Below are 20838 nucleotides of genomic sequence, written 5' to 3'. Positions count from 1 at the left end.
AAAATTCGGTTCAAGTCTGTGACGAGCAATAGACTTTATTTATCCACATACATATTTATATATTTCTTATTTTTTGTATGCATACAACATAAAATAGCATTTATGAAAATTCACACACCAAAGTTGCTCATTTACTTGATCTACAAAATTTGACACGTCACAAACCAAAGTTTTAAATAAGGAGAAAGATAAAATAGTTACAAATAGACATTACTTAAATACACAAGTGTCCACAATGCTAAATAGATTTTTCTTATATTTTACATGGCCCTACACTTTTTTCTATTTTTTTATATTTCTGTAGTATCACACTAGGCTTCAGAACGACGATGGAGAATAAATAGATTTCTTTTCAATTTACATCAATCACATTTGACTCCAACTAATTACATATCTAGTAATAATTCCGCAGATACTTGTTACGATGTACATCATTAAATTAATTATAGTCTGACATTATTGTTGCAATGTGGAACAGATTTCAGTTAAAATCCACGGCACAGCAGAAATGAATTAAAAAGGATAACTCAACTCCACGGTGAGAAATGCTTAAAATGATTTGGACTTGTCTCCAGGGTTTAAAATTTTAAAAAAGGTTTGAGAATAAAAGAAATTTGAGAATTAAAAATTGGACAGCTAAAAATGGCCGTTGAATATTACCGTCATGCCACACGACTAAAGCAATACTGCTACGAGAAATATTTACTATGTGAGGACAGTCCAATAGTTCAAATTTTTTGAAATCTGAACAAAGTAAACAATCTAAATAGTAAATATGTACGTATGATACGCTACTAATTAAAGTAGATGGCATATCGTGACACGAGAAAATTGAGTATCAATTTAAGGAGAGACATTCGGATTGTCTGCACAAATTTCTATATAAATATTAGTTGTTATATAAATATCAGATCTCGGGGATTGAGATATTACAATTACAAGGGTTCGTAGTGGCCTTTCGGACGATAAAACAGTTGACCTTTCATTAAACGCCTGGCGAATTCCTTTCGTAACAGAGTAGTTTCCTTCTTTATTTTCTTGAGGAAGCCACGATTCTCTTGAGCACGGCGAGACAAATAGGGCAGAACCTCAGTCACTGGTCCGTAGGGAACATATTTGTAAACCGAGTACCCCGATTGCCCTGTGGTCATTAATAATCAGTTGAATTTATAAGTGATTATGTACATTTCTGGAGATGGTGTTTGTGTAGCTTACCCAATGGAAATGACACTTGATCGCACATTCCATACAATTGTCCGAAGCAAATTAGTCGATCAGATCGCTTGATTCCATATTCTTTCATACTGTATTTCATGAAGATATTTTTAAGCTAAATTTCACGGCAGTTAAATAAAATAAATCATCGAGAAGAGCACTTGCATACTTTTTAATCACGAAACGAACAGTATCCTCGTTATGAGTGGCCATCATGATACAAATCTTCTTTGGGTCTCCGATTTCCTTCATGCGTTTAATCCTTGTCATGGCTTCATTGACATTTCTTTGGTACATTTCAGTCGTGGCTTCAAAATTTGGATTGATTGGATCTTCGTATCCCATTTCAGCGGCTCGTTGACGTTCCTACATAAATCAAGTCAAAGGAGTCGAATCACTCAGCCATTTATTATTTGTACGAGTTACTGCCATACAGATTAAGTTACCTGTTCCATATACGCACCCCTGACCAGTTTAGCCCCAAAGAAGAAATTTTGACGCTCTGCTTGGTCCAAATCAGCAGACAAGTTATGATGAGCCTCCTTCAAATAGCATTGATAAGTATTGAACACTATTGCTTTTTCCGTGTTATAAATACGACTCATTTCCATAGCCAGGCGAGAAATTGCGGGCTGAAAGTAACTTTGTTCAGCATCAACCATAACTCGCACGTCTAATTTCTTCGCAGTCTGTATAATAAAGTATGCAAAGTTATTAAATTATAGATATCGATTTATATATAAATCAGCATGGGAAGAAGTTGTGTATGTATATCTGTACTTTGAAAATGGTATGAAGCCTTCTCATCATGTTTTTGAACATTTCTTCCTCGTGGTCACTCAAGGGAGGGACGAGACTTTCCATTTTTCCGGTCGACACGTCAGGAACCTTGAGGGCTTCCTTCAACGTCTGTTGTGCTTCGACGACCCCTTGCCAGGGCAAAACGTGGATTAGACTGTTCGAATCAGATTAATACCTGTCGAATCACCACATTGATTTTCACTCATTATAAATTTCGCCCTGAAACCCTTACCCGCTTTTGTCGTAGGTCATGTTATTCAGCCAAGACTCCACCGTGGGGTCAGATTTAGATGCACGCTCCAGGCGACGCTTGATGTCCTCGACTTTAACGTTCTGCTCCATAACTACGCCTCTCTTCCCGGTGAAAGTCCCCACGTATCGATGGACTCGTGCAATTGCTTCGGAGAGTTGGAGCTGTGATATGAAAGGACAAAAAAATTGATGCATAAATTGGATTAATTTTCGAAAATATAGTTAACAACTTAACTGACCAATAATTGCGGCCTTCCAAGCGCTGTGACCTTTATTGCAGCAAACCCAGCACCTTTTGTGGCTCCTTTGAAAATAGTGAACAATTAGAATCATCTTTGTTTTAATAGTAATTAACCGAGAATAAACAATTATGCATACCTGAAACTGCTTCAATGGATTGAAGAAATGTTTCCATGTTGCGTTCACACTGGGCTTCGTTCATATAAAAATACGTTCGTGCAGCAGCCTTCATTCGCCTGTTGCTGGTTCCCTCTTGATACTTTGTATATTCTAGAAACATTAATTATTGGTTAAATTTCCCAATATTTCATCACTTGCATAAGTTATTATTATTGATCACACACAGTCTCCAAATACGAAAAAAAGCCTATACCTACTGTTCCATCTTACATGGCAGCATTAAAGACAGGTCACATAACTTAAGTTCATGAAATATTACATTATGATTATGTAACTAAATATGTATTTAGTCTCTCACCACTTTGATCAGAACTTCCCTTGCTACCACCAACTTTTTGACTAGATCTAAAAAACATATGTACATTAAGTCACCAGTTTTCATGAATATTTTGATTTTCATGAACTTACACTGAATCAGATTTCTTGGCTTCCTCATCTGAAATATCTTCCTCCACGGAATAATCCAAAATGGCCTTGACTCCATGCTCTCTCAAGTGCTGGATTCTTGGCTGAATGGCAATTTGATCCGGTCCAGCGACAAAATGGCCATAAAACGTTGCTTCCATCATCTTTTCGAATATAGTTTTTCCAAGCACTTTCTGTCCCAGCTTCATCAACTGGAATCATTTTTAAAGTGTTATACGAATTGTATTTCTTAAATCATGACCATAAAAAAGTGTAGTACGCTTACCTTATCATTGTGTTCAACCAGGTAATTGATGGAACAAAGCTTAAAGACAATGTAGGCTCGGAGGATTTCCCATGTGGATTTTGACCTGTACGCCTGTCTCGCATCGCTGAAGGTCAAGTCGAGCGTATCCCGAATTTTCATTTTGTAAGGTTCTTGCTGAGGCTTATCTCCAACTCCAGTCCCCGCAAGGACCGGTGGTGGTGTTGTCGTCGTCGTTGTGGATGCATTTCGTACAAGAAAACTATGCTTAGTGACTCCATTCGCGGTGCAAAGAAGTGGTGAACTTTTGGTTGTAGTCGCGTAGGGTGAGGAATGGTTGAGACCGAGCAAGGTCAGATTTAGATTTCGTGTCGAATTAAATTTTGGATCAAATAGCAAGTTTTTTCCAAAAACGAACCGAAATCCGGCCATTGATGGCGAATTTAAAAACAAGGATTTCAAAATCGAGAGGAATGTGTGACTAGAATTTATGATATCTTAAAATGTAACGTAATACTATTACAATTCTACTATTTGATATCGTTCGTGTACATGAAGTTGAAGGTTATTTTTAATTTAGCGTCCTTGACAAAGTTGCGTCAAATGCAGGCTGCAATTACTAAAACCGGTTTTGGCAACAAATCCCCAATCGTGTAACAAGACGATTATAGCAATGTTTTTTAATTAGCTTTCGTTTCTCGAACGGTCACAAGTTCTTGTATGCACAGATTCTGAAATTAAAAAAGGTACAAAATCATTATCACCACCACGCTCCCCATTATCCATTAAATAAATATCTGCGTTATATAATTCCAATTTCCAGGCACATGACACACAAGTCAAGTTGATTAGACTTTTAGGCAACGTTATAAAACCGAGGATGAACATGAAATACAATCTCTCCAACTAGCGATCAATATGTTCCTAACCTTAATTTGCTGTGTATCTCATGTCTGAAGATCGAGTGGAGTGAGGAAATTGAGACTATGTTATAATACCGTAAAATGTTCTCCTCTCAAGCTCCAACTCCCACAAAAGAGAGACGTTGACAAGACTGGATTTATTCTCGCTGTAACAAACGACTAATCACCATCTCCTATCACACTGTACCTAAAACCTTGTGACTAATGCATACTAATTAAATAAGAGCAATAATTTCCACCAGGTAGCAACATACCAAGCTAAATTTCAAGATAGATTATTTTTAGGAACAACTGCTTGTGTCCGGTTTCGGAAAGATAATTCTGGCCGACTCATTTGCAATTTTAAGAAAAACAAGGCAAACTTTTGTGTAATAAGAATTCCATATAAATTTTACCTGCTTAAAGAATTGGATGACAGTCGAACCCTTTTTCCTGAGGATATCCCACTCGGACAGAGACACAGAGCTCACCACTTTTGTGACACAGATTCAGAAAATTCCGGGTATTGCAAAAAAATTAATGTTTGCACTGGCTGAGAACTGAGAAAGAGGACAACAGCAGTTTTTCCGAGGGGAATCCAGGGTCTTGTCTTGTCGTATGTACCACGATTTCTTCAAGTCAGTATTAATCCTCTCGCAGATTGTGGCACATCATCATCGGGTATTCTAGGTTTCTCTATTTGTTGGCTATGTATATTCGCACAAGCTTCTACCCGGTCGCGATGCGCAGTTGGGGTCGTTTTGACCCAAGGAGCAAGCGAATACGACAGCTCTGCTCTACTGACTCAGTTTTTGCTCTGGTTTTTGCCCAACAAGCTTTTTGCCAACTCCTTCACTGCTGGTACATATTGTTATGTAAGGCATTCGCGTATATTAGCACGAAGCTAGCAAAGCAACTCACTTCGGATTCTCGGGGGTGGCTAACATTCGCAAGCATTATCCTCACTTTGTGTTAGTTGACTCCTCCGCAAAACCCCGGTGAGGCGAAGTCAAGGCACGCTACTCTCATGTTGGCTTTTTTATTACAATGTCTTATTCAAACCACCATCCGCCCATCGTCACCACTGTCTTGGCATGTAGGCATTATTTCATTGAATTTCTTGTGCATTTCTTGTATTACTTGACTTCTCGCATAGTGTTCCAATAAATTGCATTGTCTAATCGTTCGTAATCGTCACTTTTCATGGAGCTGGTAATTTAGCAGTGGTGTCGAATTGCAGTTTCATGAAACTCAGTAAGCGATAACAAGCATATTCAGCATCACGATTCTATTATGCACGCTTATTATGACCAGGAATGAAATCAGATTACATGTAGCACCACTAATTTTAATGGTGACAAGTACCCAGAAATTAGAGAGTCTTGAAGGAAAGCCAGACTAAATGTCTCGTATCAAGCATGAAATTGACACTGTATAAAAATGGGGAAATGTGAAATGAAAATATTGAATTAACGAAATTATCCAAAATTTATGAAATGATAAGCAAATTTCGAAAAAAACTACATTCCTACAACAGTCCTGTTCCAAAATGACACTGGAGAAAGTGCGGTCATGTCATTAGTGGAGAAAGCGCAAAAATGAGAAAGCTGACTTTGCGGTGCAATCTGCCCCGCAAGTTTGTACTTGAGTGAGCGAAACTGTGCAAATTGCAAGCAGACGACAATGTCTTCGAGTGGACTTCTCTCATTCGTTACCTTCTCCTCTTTTTAGTGACCATTTCGACCAGAATACTCTAAATTTGTAATCTAAATTTTGTTCCGGCTGGTCCTGAAAATTAGAAAATTATTAGTAAAACAGTAGAATAAACGTTACAGTAAAATCAAGAAACAATTGAATCATAACTATAAAGCATTGGTTCTTATTTTGGGTGGGTGTGTTGGTATTTATTCATTGTTTAGAAAAACTGAAGGTTGGAATGATTGTGTAATGTTTTGTTTTGTATTTGTGTTTTTCAGGTCTAGGACTTTATTATGAGCAACGATTCTCGAGACCCTGGTACCACGAAAGATTGCTACGATTTAACAAATCATAATCATAATCGGCTGAACAGTTTGGTAGAGTCGGGAGAGTCGGTAATTATTTCGAAATGGAAAGTGAGTGAAATGTATATATATATTTTAATCCTCAATGTTTTCGGATACTTAATTCTTGCTTTGATTACTTTTATAGGTTCGGGTACGAAAATGCACGAGGGTTACAGATTTTATACAAGACCAGCGTGTTGATTCTACTAGTGATAAATGCGACCACAGTGTCCAGCTAATCTTGGATGGGATACGTTTTGCTTGGATTAGTGGAAACATCAATAATTGTAAACAATTTAGACGTCGATTTATAATGACGTTCTTTAAGTTCACATCGCCATCATTAAATTCGGAATGCATATCATCGAAATGCAAGAATTTGTCGCTCAACGTAAACTTTGTAATTTTATATTCGGCTCTTCTTGTGATAGACAAACTAGGGTACGTAATGAAATTGATAAACATGAATTAGTAATGAATCTTAATCTGATTGATGTATATTTCAGGAGTATGCTTTCAAATTCTTACGTCTCAGTTCGGTGTGAACTGGAAACAGCATTATCCTGGCTGTCAACTTTAGGTGGAGCCTTTTCTGCCTTAGGGGACCTTTCTATCAACTATGTATGACTAATTACTTGTCCGGCTTTTGTTAATTTAAAAAGCTATTAACTAATTTCAATTTATTATAGGCACAAGAAGCAGCAGAGGTTTCTTATAAGCAGATGAAGATTGCATGGAGGATGAGAGATCCACTGATTGAAGCTAGGTGTCGGTAAGACCTATTGAAAATAATTACAAATTAACATTTTTTTGTGTAAATTTTAAATAATATTGTGCCATACTTTTTTAAATATCCTAGGCTGTACATTGCAATTAGCTTACTTCAAAGGGGAGCACTGCGAACAGCCAAGCACATGGTACAAAACGAGTATCGATATGCCTTATCATTACCGGAAGGGGTGGACCCTCGGCTTCGCAGGATGTGCTTAGGCGTCTGGGCAAAGTTACAGTACGCCTACACACTTCGTAATATTACTCGTCGCAAAATTAAGACTGAAGCATCGTTAAATGGTCAATGTCCAAATTACTCGAGTAAAAATGACAATAATCGGCAAAAACTGAATGGAGGTCTGGATTACGTTCACCATACTTGACATGAGTTAAGAATTAATGTAAACGACAAAGGTGTTTTTAGTAATTTGGAAACATTTTCTGACTTAGGATTAATTCTAATGGCATATTGTGTTTTTCTTTCAGGCAATTTCTCGTTATTTAGCTAAATGACTTATGTTTATTTAGAAAGATTTAATATGGAGTGTTAAATTAATTGTTCTAAATTAGTTGTGATAACTTCAATGCCCGGTTACTTCACTTTACTATTCTAAATAAATATTTTTGATAATAATAAAAACTGTGTACTAATTAATTGGTTAATTGTCGTCATCCAAGTAAACGGTCTTTATTTTACTCCATAATTCAAAACACACTTATTGGACCTTATAAAATGGAAATAAATGTATAACAATTTGCGATTTAAGATTTATGATAAGAGACTTACACAATATATGTATCGAAACGCGAATATGCGAGTTACAGTTAATATCACAGTCTGCATTTCCTTAGAGCTTCTCTTGTTACTCTTCTCTGGAGTGGTCAAAAACAATTCTTCAACTCTGAGGCGTGTTTTACATTTCATATTTACTTGGTTTCAGCTTTCCGTATAATATAATTTGGATAGTACGCTATATATTGTCACTAATTACCGACTAACGGGAGATGTTCTTTGACTCGAAAAAAATTTGAGAGATAACTGTCGCGAAGTGGAAATTTCAATCAGGCTGTGTACAATATTCACAAGGAGAAACAAAAGTATACACCATAATGGAATAAATACGTAGTACAAAGGCAAGTTCCATGAAGGAAACTCTAGCTTACAACAAATTAGAATTTGTAGGGTTAATTTAAGTCCGATGACTATGACAAACTGTAGTTTTCTCACGACGAACGCACTACACAAGTTTCTAGGCTCTGTTCTACAACGACTGACGAGATAAAATCCAGCGTAGGTGAGTACCGTCCCGTCGAATATCCACATTGGAATAAACACGATGAACCAGTTCCACTGTGTGGGTTGTGATAATCGGATAAAAACCAGGATGAGGAACACGAGGGATAAAAACCACGTCAAGAGTGCTCGTTGTATCACCGCCATGACGATTGTTTCTCTCAGTTGGCGATTTGGGAAATTTATCTGACAAAACAATAATGAAGTATTATATGTATTATTAGATTACAAATTTAGTTGAGCCAGTATTACAATTGGTATCACATGCGGTATGTGGTACCAATTGAAAGAAAGAGAAAGGTATGTGACATACCTTTCTGATAATCGGCAAAAATGCAGCCGGATATGGCTGTATTTTACATCACTTTTTCGACGGGAGTCTTATTCTTTTCTTCCCGTTTCCACATAAATGACTTATCCCATCATCATGGCTAGCTGACTAATTACTCCATTTATGATGAATGAATACCGAAACCCGCGATTCAATTCGGGTCGGGTTTTTGACGAGACGTTTCCTTTCTACGAAAAAGTCAGGTGACCACGTTGTCCTATGTTCTGGAATATGTAGTGGTGTGTGTGGTGGTTTGATATTATTTTTGCTCGCTACTTCTACTACACTTTGCACCTACAAGGAGAAATAATCAATTATTGATCAAGGGGAATGAAATGGTATTGATGAACCGCATTCGAGATGAATCAAATATCCGGAAAAAGTAAATTTTGCAAAACAAATTCTTTACGTTCTCATTTCAACTCACCTGTAATTTGAGCCAGTTCCACTGCACTGGAACTTGCGAATTGCAACTTTATTGACTGGATCTTTTTGAGGTGATCGAACACTTGATTAAAAATCACCACCGTTTTTTTAATTTTTGCACATCCGCTTTATTTGCTGATATTGATTTGCATTCTTGTTAACGTATTCTCTGTCAGTACAACGTAGAGAAGCAGAATCCGAATTATGAATCCAGTGATGGCAACTAAACGAAAAACGGTTATTAATTATCATGTTTTTCTATTAGATAATCATATTTTGAGAACATTAAATATATGAAATCTAAATCTGTTAATAGATGAATTGCTATAAAAACTAACATTGTGAAAAACAATTTTGACTTTGACCAAGTGTAAATTTTAATGTCAACTGGCAATTAACATTTTCAACGTAATTAAATAAACCAAACTTTAGTATTTCGAAATTCCAAGATACCTCTGCACATATTACATCTTTTTACTAGGTTTATAAATAGTTTTCAAATTTAAATATCCTACAAATAGTCGACAAGACGATTCGAATCGAATCGTCGATCACTTACTTGGACTATGAAGTTGTTACGTCTACCCCCAAAGTAAATTCGACTGTGTAATTTATCCCAAGCAATCCATGCAATTTTAATTATAATTTCAAATTACAGATTAAACAGCAATTAATAATTTCTCGTGTTTACTTTCCTCGTAAGACAGACTCTCACGAGATGTGTGGTTCAGCAGTTCAGCCAGAGTCGGAGTTCGTGGTGAAGTTTAGCACAGGTTTTAGTCTGGTATTTTTCTCATAAAATTCTATTCCGTCTCATCCACAACTTTCACTTTCTTCTGGACTCAAACTTTTGTCCAGTGTCGAATCTCATCTCAATCTCAAATTGCATAGCAAAGTTAAATTCTGTAGTTTGCGAAATTTGGCAGCAGAGCTATAAACGCTATTTATTATAAACCACCCAAAGTTTTGTGTAATTAATGAGATCATAAAATTAAATTTTTCATGAGGTTACATTTTTCATGAGTTTTCCATCTCACTCTTAATTTGATGCTAATTTACAATGGGTGTCATAATTTTTTAATCCTTTTAATATGTTTTTCTCAGGATTTAGCTATCATATTAATGCACAGTACATCGTTTCACAATTTAAATGAAGCCATATGCCATGCTAAATAATAATTATTCACCATTTTACATATGCATACATAATATGTACTTGCTGAGTAATACAGTTTTCATTTAGTGCGGTATGGAAGGAAAAGAATCGGATTTCTTGTTTAGTGAAGCTTGCTTGCTAACTATGCATGGTAATAATGTCGCCATTATTCTCGTTTGTTAACTTGGCTCTGGATACGTAAGAAGTTTTAATGGGCTGAACAGGAAATTGGAACGGAATGTATGTATGAAAGAAAATGAGAATGCGTCCATTATAAAATTTAAACAATCTCGACTTATTTAACAATAAGGGAGACATAAAATTATTATTTTTAATTTTTATGACTTCATACAGTTCTCAAATTAAAAAATGCAAATATTCGCAGCTTGAAACGAACCCGAATTTACGATCCGAATTTTTATCGTCTTTACAGTTTTCGCAGCGAAGAAACCTTCAACTTTTCAATCACGGAGGGTGAATTATGCCCGACAAACGGATTTGATTATAACAAATTTTTGACTGAATAGATAATAATAATGCCGTCAAAAAGTGTGGTATCCAACTATCGACGACCATCTTCCTGGCGACGTTCAAGGGATGATAATCAAGAAATATATCCCGATTATCCTGGAGGTAAGCAGAAATAATAATATTTTTTTGAGTTTTGAGTTATCAATTACAGGTGAATAATTGTGTCTGTCTGGTGTAATGTTGTACATGCAGGTTGTTTAAAATATCTGATTAAAGCCAGACAACTAAATAGACACAACTTTACAGGAAGAATCTGATGAGATTGGATGTCTGTACCTTGATAGATATATAGTTGTCACAACATTATTCATGCAGCTTCATAATCTCATCATTATTCGGACGTGAGATTTCTATAATCGAGTTGAATCTCATACTTATTTATTATAACCATTGTTTTATTGTTTTATTTCATCAAGTGCTGATAACCTCATCAGGTGCACCTCCTCTTATGCGAAATTTTTGATCGGCTGCCATTCCAAAAGTAAAGTTAATGGCAATAGTGATGTGATGATAGGAATTCTGCAGTTTTAGTAGTTTGAGTGGTGATGGTTTAAAGTGACTGATGGTTGTTGTCTGCAACATCGTCAAGGCATTTAAAGGAGACGAACCGTTTTTAAACTAGCTGGTGGTGCTGGTACATATAAACTGGTAACAATTACGCATATATTGTACATACGTTTAGATGCGATAGGCGTGTAACTACATATTTTTTAAAGTGATAGCAATTCATGCACTATGCAATTGCTAAAGTCGTTAGTTTACTATCATTATTGTGCAATCAAAACACCTGCTTGCATTACATACATATTTTATATTAATATTTAATTGAACTTCAGTAAAGTGAACTAGATTTGAGGGTTGTGTTAAATTGTGGTGGGCAATGTCTTGAAAGAAAGTTAAGCATCGACCAACTGTTAACTCATTGGTAAGTTATCTCCATAAATTTTGTAGGTGTATCCATCTCAGGATAAAATTAGCTTAAAAGCGTAGCACAGGCAGAGAGGAAAAATTATACGAAATCGATATACTCTACTTTTCGATGGAGTTGAGAGTGCCACAAATTCGGACGAGCCCTTTAATTCAATTGAGCCAGTGAAATAATCGTGTGTCACGCAATAAGCACATTACATTTTGTGTCCATGACAAGTGAACAACGACAAAAGATGAGCATAATAATGAATGTGTCAAAAATGACTAATCTGGTATATCAACTGTAGCAGAATATATGCACATGATATGACAATTTTGTATCCTTTGTTTCCATTCGAACACATACAATTAAGTATAGCAGATAGGAGTTGAGATGCTTTTATTTCCACCGTTTTAAGACTGACGGCTGTACTAAATTTTCATGGAATTATCCATCACAACTACCTTTCTCTTTTTCCAGTGTGTGACGATGACAGTCTAGGATGTTCAGCGTCCAGAAACCTTCGCCAAAAATTGACCACTTCGAATAAGACAACTGCCGTATCCTACAAGAAGAATCGAAGAAAATCGTCCGTGCAAATTTTAGGCTTGCGAGAACTACAAAAGGAAGCAATGGCCATAAAAAGGGGAACGTACTGGTCCCTCTTCCTCATGGGGTCCATCTACATGATCGGAGAGTTAGGACATTTTCTCTTGGGGACAGTCAGCAGATCAATGGCTCAAGACATTCATTATGGAGACAAAGGGTGCCTTAAAGAGGCAAACATGGACCATGTTAAGTCTGAAGTTTGCACAGATGTCGAGAATGAATCCGAGTAAGCACGACGGATTTTATTGTCCATTAAAAAGTGAACAACTTAACAAGTATTTATTACCGAATAGATGCTGGAATGTGACTGCAATAGGATCGAATGGGACCCTGGTCCCAGCCTGTACTTGGGACTATACCGGTCTCGGCTTAGAATATCATATTCTTGCAGGACCAGCTTTTGTGGCTATGTTTACGGTTGCAGGACTGGGATGGGGCTATTTTGCCGATAAATTCAACCGGGTCAAATTTCTAACCGTAGCAGCCTTAATTTTCAGCGCTGCCATTTCAGGAACCTCATTCGCCACGAAATACTGGCATGTACTGCTCTTCAGGATGGCTTTAGGCGTCGGGTACGAATCCACACAAATAATAAAAGTGTCCTTGATGCGATTGGGCTTCAGTTGGGTTAATTAATTTGATACTTTTGTGACCATGCAGCGAATCTGGATGCAGTCCGTTGGCATCAGGGATTATTGCAGGTACTGCAAATCATATTCCATATCTTAACCCAAACTAAGCTGTACCTGCATAATTTATTTCTCTTTTTTAATCGAACAGACATGTTCCCAAAGAGTCGACGCGGGTTGGCAATGAGTCTCTTCAACTGGGGAATTTATATAGGCTACGGACTTTCATACACTGTTGGGAATTACGTCACAGATGCCAACATTTTGGATAAGGTAAGAGGACGCTTGTCAACGCATATGATACTGTCAATTACCATTAGAAAAAGCATAATAATTGGGATATGATGCAGACAAATGTGGTTGAAAGATGGGACATCATGCAAAATTTGCGTCACAGCCAAAAGGTTGCTCATTTCGTTTGAGTTGCAATGAGTGGCTGGTTAAAAAGTTTAACTGGGTGTTTAGGTCATTCGTTATATTTGAAGGTTTATTACTACGAAAAATGACGTTATAAATTTATCATTTTCTAGATACTTAAAGTTTTTGTAGAAATGTCCTCAGGCAGCTTGTCGTATGCATTGCTATTAACCTTGTTAAAGTTGACGGTGCGTTTTTAATTTAATACTCAACACTAATCATACAGGATTTTTGGGTTAATTGTTATTGTAAAGAAATATGTTGCACATGAAATGCATCCATGCAATAACTCGGAGTAATAGGGTTTATTTTTATAAATTGATGCCCTATATACAGATTCCAATTAATGTGTCATTTATTTCCCCATTTTTGTGACATCTCAGGGATGGAGAGCGTCTTACATGGTGAGTGGCATACCTGGCATCATATTAGCTGTGATCTTCCTCTTCACGGCCATAGAACCTTCGAGGACGCTTTCAGACGCTGAAAATGAAGCCATCACAGTCAGTGTCACCATCAATATAGGCTCGGAAACCTATAATGAGACAAATGACGGGAATGGCGTGGTGAAGTACACCAATAAAGAACACTCTGATCCACACGGGGTTGCTGGTTGTGTGGGTCATGGAGACAATTCGGGCGGCGGAGGAGATTTGACTACTGCACGACCAAAGGTGATGATGGACATGGAGGAGGACGTAACAAATCATGGAGATGGGAGTAATCTCACCATAATCCAAAAGGAGAAAGGTGGCAATAATGCTAGTGGGTCGAGGTGGGGTGAATTACTTCACGGCCTTAGGATAGGGTGGAAGATAATGAAAAATCCGGCCATGATCTTCCTCCTTGTCGGAGCTTGTGTTCGCCATTCTGGTAAAATCTATAGGAAGTTTTGCATTTTGTAATCAATCAATTAGCGTCTTATTTTCGTTTTCAGCTGGTTTTTGTTGGGGATATAATTCTGCCTTGTACTTCAAAACGTACTATCCGGACTACGATGTGTCATTATGGCTCACAGGTATTATTCACTAAAACTGAGTATTGTGTCGTTTTAGTTTTTGGTGATGGCGAAATCATCGTCGTTTTCTCACGACGACGCAATATAACGGGGGCTGAGGGTTATGAAAATAAGTAATTATTATTAATAATGTTGAATGCCTAAAATAATCGTTACCAGTGGAACAATTAACAATAAACGGCATTCCATTTTAATTGTTTCCCTTACACCGCGTGCACTTGTCGCATTTGAAAAAGGAATTCCTTCTTTTTCCGGCTTCATAGACTAATTATATTTTTTATTTTGTCTGATGTTACGAACAAAACGACAAATGATCATTAAATTTGACTCCACTTTACTCAGAAATTTATGAGGCCCTTGATGAAACCAAACTTCTATCGTCTTGCCCAAAACTTAAAAATATGATAAATTAATCGTTATGATAAATTCAGGTGAATGTGGCCCTAATTTTTGTAACAAATTTTATAGGAATATCCATTGGAGCAGGGGCAGCGGGTACCTTAATCGGAGGTTATGCGTCGGATCGACTTGTGAGCAAATTGGGGATCTCTGCACGAGCTTTGGTTCTAGCCATCAGTCAAGTATTGAATAATCCAAAATTGTCACTAATTAATTGTAAATTGATATGCTTGACGGATATTTTAAATTATTCTCAGTTAATCGCTAGCCCCTTTGCTTTTGCATTGTTTTTCTTGGAACCCCCATTGGCACTGTTTTCTCTCTTGGCTGCGTATATCGCTGGTAAGTACATATTTGGCATGATATTCACGTTATCAAAGTCTCGACCAAACTGGATTTCAAATTTCAGCCGAAATGTGGTTTGGCGTCATGTTTGCAATTCTGGTGGAACTCGTCCCTACCGACATTCGTTCCAAGGCTGTGTCAATTGTACTTTTTTGCATTAATAACGTTGGAGGAAACACACCTGTAATTGTTGATCCGATTGCCAATATCACCAGCTACCGAACAGCAATTATCATTCTCTACCCAGGAGCTCTAATTACCAGTAAGTTTGTGTCTCCTTCCTTGTACTGCAGATTATTTTGTGTCGTGTGCCGTTGTGAGTATGAGTTATGACGTTACGCTTTGTTCCAGTTCGTTGAAATGTATACACAAAATTTTACCTTCCTCCCATAAACCAAGCCATAAACTCCCATCTCATCTCAATCTCAGCACACAATGCGCTCATCTGTATACCAAAATATCATTTTAGCGTGGTTGTCTCCTTCCGTGATAACACAATGACCTCACCCTCTCATCAAGGATATTGATATGTTTAGGCCAAATTTACTTTATTACTTTCTTCAACCGTATTGAAGTTGTACAATTTGTCATTAATGACTTTTAGAGACGTAAATAGTTCGTGTGTGTACTTAATTTTTGTAAATTTTACTTTCAAACTTATCTAATAGAAAATTGTGTTTTGATTAGGTTCCATCCTCTTCTTCATCTGCTGGGCCATTCTACGATCTCAAAAACAAAACAAATGAAGCACAGCCATCCCAGATGCTACACATACTTTTTCTTAGCTTTTGTTCACACGACTTCCGTACGCCGACCTACCGCCAACACCGTTTAGTTGGACTATTGGAATTTAAAGCAGTACAAATTATTATCGTCCCTCAACCTTCTGAAGGATAAGGCGAAATTGTTTTTTCTAAACTCTTTTGCTCAGCCTTATGCATGACTTGTTGAACTGTGTTAGGTAGCAATATGTATGAGACACTGTTCTTATGAGTCTATTAATCCTAAGCTATTTATAGTATATAATAGGACCGAATTGAATCTGAGATCGATGAGTTGTTAATGGCACGTTGACAATTTTTGCAAATTTTTTCCTTAGCTACTCCAATATATCATTCATACATACATCGTACCTCAAACGACCCATTGGAAGAGATCAAAGAGTGGTTTGTGAGCAATTTATAAATGGATAAGTACATTCATTTTATTTCATCCCACGATGTATGGGAGGGTTAAGCTGGACAATTTTTTGCCAGGCTTGTGCACATGCCAATAACTTTCGAGTTCCAAGGTTCTTTATAATCACGAAATTATGAGGTAAGCTCTCCCAAGTCAATATTCACATTATTTATACGCTCCTCGATTAGTTAATCCAATTAATTTCATTCTGCGCATTAAATATGCAAATAATCAGAGAACTTTAATTATAAAAAATCTGTCAATTAGTTGTCATCGGAAAGTCATACACGTGTGGAATCTCATAAACTATTTTTTTCTGAATGTAAATGAATTCGTGTGGGGGTGGAATTATAAACGCTGCAGACATCCAGAGTAGGCGACGCAGTATATACAGACATAAGTATGTAGATACATACATATGTACATACATACGTGATTTTGGACTTGATCGTCGTCTTTATAGGCATAGGATAATTATGTAATAATTTAATGAAGTTGGCACAAATATACAATTTGTACAAGTATTTCCTTAAACATAACTAATTGTACATAAGTAGAAACCTCACTTTAATCTGCTGTATTAATCGGCTACATAGATTTGAAGATTTGAAGTTATTTTGTTATATCCTTATTTTACTTATCCTTAGTTATGTATTGTTTGCTTGGTTTGACACCAGAGTAAAAAATGGCTGGAAATCTAAGATCCGAAATCTAAAAACAATCATGTTCTTCATAAACATGTAATGAACTTATATGTAAAAACTAACTCTTATAAATCCGCTAAATTAATTTAGCAACTGGTTTTGTGTACAATTATTGTTTCTACGCCTTAAAACGTTTGAGACGAAGTTTCATCCCAAAAATAAAAGGCAAGAATTTGCTTGCCCAGCTAATAAAAATCAGTCAAGGGCTTTGTCTAAGAAATTTGTGCCACTGTCAAATCGAATGACATTGCACTTGACGTGCTTCATTTCGTCACCTCATCATAGCCCCAGTCTCGACAATCCGACTAGGCACAATAGATCATAAAACAAAATGATTATTTGTATATGACACAAATTTAATTTTTGAAAGTGCCGATTAGTAAGTTACATATGTATTTTAACCCGTGATTAATTACTTACGAATATTATCCTAGATTAGAAATGAGAATGAAATGCATGTAAGCTGAAATAAGTAACATAAACTGTCGTTAACACGTTAAATTTTTTGAATCTATTCTGGATGAAATATTTATTTTTTATCTACTTAAATTGGAATTTGTAGAATCGTAAACAATGTGTCCCGTGCAAAACAGTAAGTCGGATTACAAAGCTTTTCTGGGAGACAGGATTTATTTCACCATAATAATCATTTTTATAAACAATTTTCTCTATTTTCCCATGTAAGCAAGAACATCGGTTTTGTGTAGTGATACACAATACAAAACCAAATAATTTAACATTGCTTTAGTTTATCTTCAAAATAACCCTTTTGATCCTTGAACTGACAAGGAAGACTGCTTCTACACATCATCCACAGGAACACCCTCACATTCTGTCAAACTGACGCCAATTGCATAATTACCAGCATCCGTTCATCACTAATTCAAAATCTGCTTGGGAATTGAGCCTATCTCAATTTGCAAGGGTGGTCGGGTTCTTGGCGACTACCATAAACAAAATTAGCAGCTTCAAGAAAAGGAATTATGGGAAGTATAAACACAACCGTTTCTCATAATTAAAGTTGTCAACTACAAATCAATCAAGGAATTCGATATCGGCTACTTTTTTCATAGATTCACACGTAACTCAAACAAGCATATCCATCTCAAAGTACAACTGTACCCACGACAAATAAAAATCTTTGTTGACGAAGCGTGAGGTCCCTGATTTATTTTAATGTTAGCCAACGACAGCTGGAACGAAACCAGAACGTACGAAAATAATTATAAAAATGCAAACGTACTTTCAACTCCAATCCAGCCAATAATTTAGCAAAGCAAAATGTACAAAATAATAATTTGCGGGTGGTGATGATCCATTTCTTACTCGCAGTGAATAACCCTTAATCCTCGTGTGCGATGCGAATTCCTTCATCTCATTTCAAGTAAAGTAAACAACCTGATTAAAATTTTATAATGCAGCAGCCACACTCGTATTTTAACTTGTCCAATGAGCCGTGTAAAAATTTAGCGAATTGCATAACCTCATTCGGCAAAGGAATGACTACTGCCGATCATGTGAGACTCCTCTGAACACATTAATTATTGGTGTGTATTCAGTTTAAGCCAGCTACAAAGTTATGTACATGCACATTATCTTTTATGGAGTTCCTTCATTTATAAAAGCGTTCTGAAGTTTACCAAAGTAAACTTTATTCATCACATTACCGATGAACACGAGTCGAGACAGCTTGTCGCCTCCTCATTTTGTGAAATCCCAACACACATTCCACACATTAACTACATCATCTCGCCTACCTTCTTGGTGAGACTTGAGCTAAATCTCATCCTAATAATTTACTTAATATGTTGATCTTGCACAGAGTTGGTTCAAAGATCGAAAAACAAGTTTGTATCAGTTTGTATGCTCGTGCTCCATGCATGTAGTTATCCACCATTATCCTGTTCAATATCTATTCGCAAATAAAGAAAAACAAAATTATCTGACTTGAATCATCGATATCTTTGCTTCCATTTTTTTCGCTACTTTGTAGCGTTAAAAATTTATATCATGGAAGAGCATCGACTCATTCTACGAACTGGTGGGGTTGGTTTTGTTCGGCAGATGAAACGCGTAATTTCCACTGCAATATATGTAATACGAGCAGCATGTATGTACATATATGATGAAGAGTAATAAAATATTTCTCGTTTTGGGTACTGATGCATTGCATCGAGATACATATATGGTTACAATTCTTGTGAATGGCACGAGAAAAATGACGGAGCAGCGTTATCTGGAACGTCATATACCTTAATTGTTCTACGTCATCAGGCGAATCTTCACTCAATTCAATACTTTGGCTTCGAACCCAACCAACGAAAGGGAGGAGTGCTAAAGAAATTGACAGATCCACTGAAACAAAGGAAGAGATTACTCACGCTTATTTAAAATTTGTTCAAAACAATTTGTGGAAATTCAGTAGAACAACACAAAAAATAAACAAATACAGGTGTGTCATCCTTGATGTTGTTGTTTACAAGTAAATAATTAGTTATGGAAAACATTTTACGAAATTTTCCTATTTGTTGTGTTGTCTAATCTTAAGTCATCATTGAGTTAGCTTATGACAAGCCACGTGTTAATGAATCCTTATTTACTGAAAGCAACGCCAAAGTCTTAATGAATGACGGTGATGGACAGTGGATGATAGTGTAATACTTTTGTGGAAATAAAATCTTATTCAAATGCAGACTCTTAATTCATGACATAAATTTAAGATGTGTGAAGTAAATGAGATTTTATAAATAAAGTTTTATAATTATTTAATGTCCACCAAACCACGTATGACTAAAAACGTAAAATGTGACGAATTACACAAATTAAATTGTATTTATTCCGATGGTCTTTTTTAACATTTTTGAGGTGCACAAACACAACGCAATAACAAAATGTGCCATCTTCATGACACTTTTCAACATAAATATTAAGTGTATAAATGATAACAATATTATTGATAAAAACTATCTTTCTTCATACTCTGTATATGCAAACATGTCGTATCGACGCTAAGCAAATACAAAGTCGTAAACACAAAGCAGCGTCATTGGAACTCTAGAAATTTGGAATAACAAAAAATGTATAAATCGGTATAAGGAAAAAATTGCGAAAACATGGACACCTTTTTTCTTCTTTTTTTATGTAGGCGTAGGTTCTTGGAAAAATTTGAGAAAAATTGCAAATTCCATTACAATTTGCTGCGACACTTTCTTGCACGTATTACATTTTGCTTTCAGAGTGTCGTAAGCTTGAAAGCTTAACGTGTTGGTTCACACTATTTGTTTTCGCTGTCGCACAACTGTCTACCCATTTCTTCCCACAATTGCTTCGCATTTTCCCTGACATCTTACACACCCCGAAAACGAAGGTTTATAATGTGCGTGATTTCTTACAAAATATCTGTATTCGGTTTTACATCTGTCATTTATTACCATTTTAAATGGGAACGGAAAACGGATGGTGTGATGTTCCATCTCTCAGAGGAGACGTAGTCATTCTGTGAATTTGAATATTTTTAGTGTCGTATTAACTGCGTTGTTTCTCAAATATGGTCGTTGTAAGACAACAATTTGTATGACATTGACTTAAAAAGCTGCATTACTTTCACCTTCAACGAGCAAGTTTGAAGTCTTGTGATGATGAAGCTGCAATTGCCTGGCCATGTCCTTGTCTTTGTTTCTCTGAAAATGTTGAGTCTTCCCACACGCGTTCATTCTTGACAATGCTGACCACCAGCTACACATTGCACAATAGGACTCCTCTCATTGCCATTTAACAGCAGGATGCTGAGCCCGAAAAATGTAATGGCAAACTT

The 20838-nt window shown here is 36.4% G+C and overlaps 3 protein-coding genes and 1 long non-coding RNA gene across 9 annotated transcripts; 2 read left to right on the top strand and 2 right to left on the bottom strand.

Moving 5' to 3' along the window:
- Positions 1–9: 9 nt before the first annotated feature.
- On the bottom strand, positions 10–5072 carry LOC110850722 (proline dehydrogenase 1, mitochondrial). Of its 3 annotated transcripts, none has more exons than XM_022098249.2 (13): positions 4677–5071; positions 3380–4089; positions 3097–3305; positions 2987–3033; positions 2882–2893; positions 2647–2778; positions 2508–2572; positions 2249–2430; positions 1996–2170; positions 1662–1904; positions 1385–1581; positions 1216–1304; positions 10–1141 (listed from the first exon to the last, which is right to left on the bottom strand). In XM_022098249.2, the coding sequence occupies exons 2-13, from the start codon at positions 3788–3790 to the stop codon at positions 936–938; spliced, it is 1968 nt and encodes a 655-aa protein (XP_021953941.1). In that variant the 5' UTR covers positions 3791–4089; positions 4677–5071; the 3' UTR covers positions 10–935. The 3 variants fall into 3 exon arrangements, with proteins under 3 accessions (XP_021953941.1, XP_035709148.1, XP_021953942.1); XM_035853255.1 differs by lacking the exon at positions 4677–5071 and adding an exon at positions 4357–4471 and having other exon boundaries at positions 936–1141; XM_022098250.2 differs by lacking the exon at positions 2882–2893 and having other exon boundaries at positions 936–1141; positions 4677–5072.
- An 829-nt stretch (positions 5073–5901) lies between these two features.
- LOC110851199 lies at positions 5902–7739 on the top strand. Of its 2 annotated transcripts, none has more exons than XM_022098876.2 (7): positions 5902–6148; positions 6237–6374; positions 6451–6746; positions 6812–6926; positions 6995–7077; positions 7165–7477; positions 7563–7739. In XM_022098876.2, the coding sequence occupies exons 2-6, from the start codon at positions 6252–6254 to the stop codon at positions 7457–7459; spliced, it is 912 nt and encodes a 303-aa protein (XP_021954568.1). In that variant the 5' UTR covers positions 5902–6148; positions 6237–6251; the 3' UTR covers positions 7460–7477; positions 7563–7739. The 2 variants fall into 2 exon arrangements, with proteins under 2 accessions (XP_021954568.1, XP_021954567.1); XM_022098875.2 differs by having other exon boundaries at positions 5906–6148; positions 7165–7490.
- Positions 7740–8529: 790 nt separating this feature from the next.
- Positions 8530–9953, bottom strand: LOC110851200. The gene is made up of 4 exons (XR_002548023.2): positions 9687–9953; positions 9129–9350; positions 8684–8995; positions 8530–8556 (listed from the first exon to the last, which is right to left on the bottom strand). It is a non-coding gene; the product is annotated as an uncharacterized LOC110851200 (long non-coding RNA).
- A 267-nt stretch (positions 9954–10220) lies between these two features.
- LOC118436091 lies at positions 10221–17222 on the top strand. Of its 3 annotated transcripts, none has more exons than XM_035853256.1 (11): positions 10221–10916; positions 12205–12559; positions 12627–12905; positions 12994–13034; positions 13114–13235; positions 13763–14252; positions 14317–14397; positions 14866–14978; positions 15054–15138; positions 15206–15403; positions 15829–17222. In XM_035853256.1, exons 1-11 carry the CDS (start codon positions 10820–10822, stop codon positions 15885–15887), a joined length of 1920 nt encoding a protein of 639 aa, XP_035709149.1. In that variant the 5' UTR covers positions 10221–10819; the 3' UTR covers positions 15888–17222. The 3 variants fall into 3 exon arrangements, with proteins under 3 accessions (XP_035709149.1, XP_035709151.1, XP_035709150.1); XM_035853258.1 differs by lacking the exon at positions 10221–10916 and adding an exon at positions 11312–11462; XM_035853257.1 differs by lacking the exon at positions 10221–10916 and adding an exon at positions 11317–11739.
- The last annotated feature ends 3616 nt before the right edge of the window (positions 17223–20838 follow it).

Source organism: Folsomia candida, unplaced genomic scaffold, assembly GCF_002217175.1.
Source record: "Folsomia candida strain VU population unplaced genomic scaffold, ASM221717v1 Fcan01_Sc006, whole genome shotgun sequence".
NCBI lineage: Eukaryota > Metazoa > Arthropoda > Collembola > Entomobryomorpha > Isotomidae > Folsomia > Folsomia candida.
Note: the sequence above shows the minus strand (reverse complement) of the source record. Positions and strands in the feature narration are given on the sequence as shown.

Coding starts and splice junctions, on each gene's coding strand:
- LOC110850722 (XM_022098249.2), bottom strand. CDS start 3,790: ATGGCCGGATTTCGGTTCGTTTTTGGAAAAAACTTGCTATTTGATCCA. Junction 2,573..2,646: donor ATCCATTGAAGCAGTTTCAG/GTATGCATAATT, acceptor CTATTTTCAAAG/GAGCCACAAAAGGTGCTGGG. Junction 1,905..1,995: donor GGCTTCATACCATTTTCAAA/GTACAGATATAC, acceptor TTTATTATACAG/ACTGCGAAGAAATTAGACGT.
- LOC110851199 (XM_022098876.2), top strand. CDS start 6,252: ATGAGCAACGATTCTCGAGACCCTGGTACCACGAAAGATTGCTACGAT. Junction 6,375..6,450: donor TAATTATTTCGAAATGGAAA/GTGAGTGAAATG, acceptor TTACTTTTATAG/GTTCGGGTACGAAAATGCAC. Junction 6,927..6,994: donor GGGACCTTTCTATCAACTAT/GTATGACTAATT, acceptor AATTTATTATAG/GCACAAGAAGCAGCAGAGGT.
- LOC118436091 (XM_035853256.1), top strand. CDS start 10,820: ATGCCGTCAAAAAGTGTGGTATCCAACTATCGACGACCATCTTCCTGG. Junction 12,906..12,993: donor AGGATGGCTTTAGGCGTCGG/GTACGAATCCAC, acceptor GTGACCATGCAG/CGAATCTGGATGCAGTCCGT. Junction 14,979..15,053: donor TGGTTCTAGCCATCAGTCAA/GTATTGAATAAT, acceptor AATTATTCTCAG/TTAATCGCTAGCCCCTTTGC.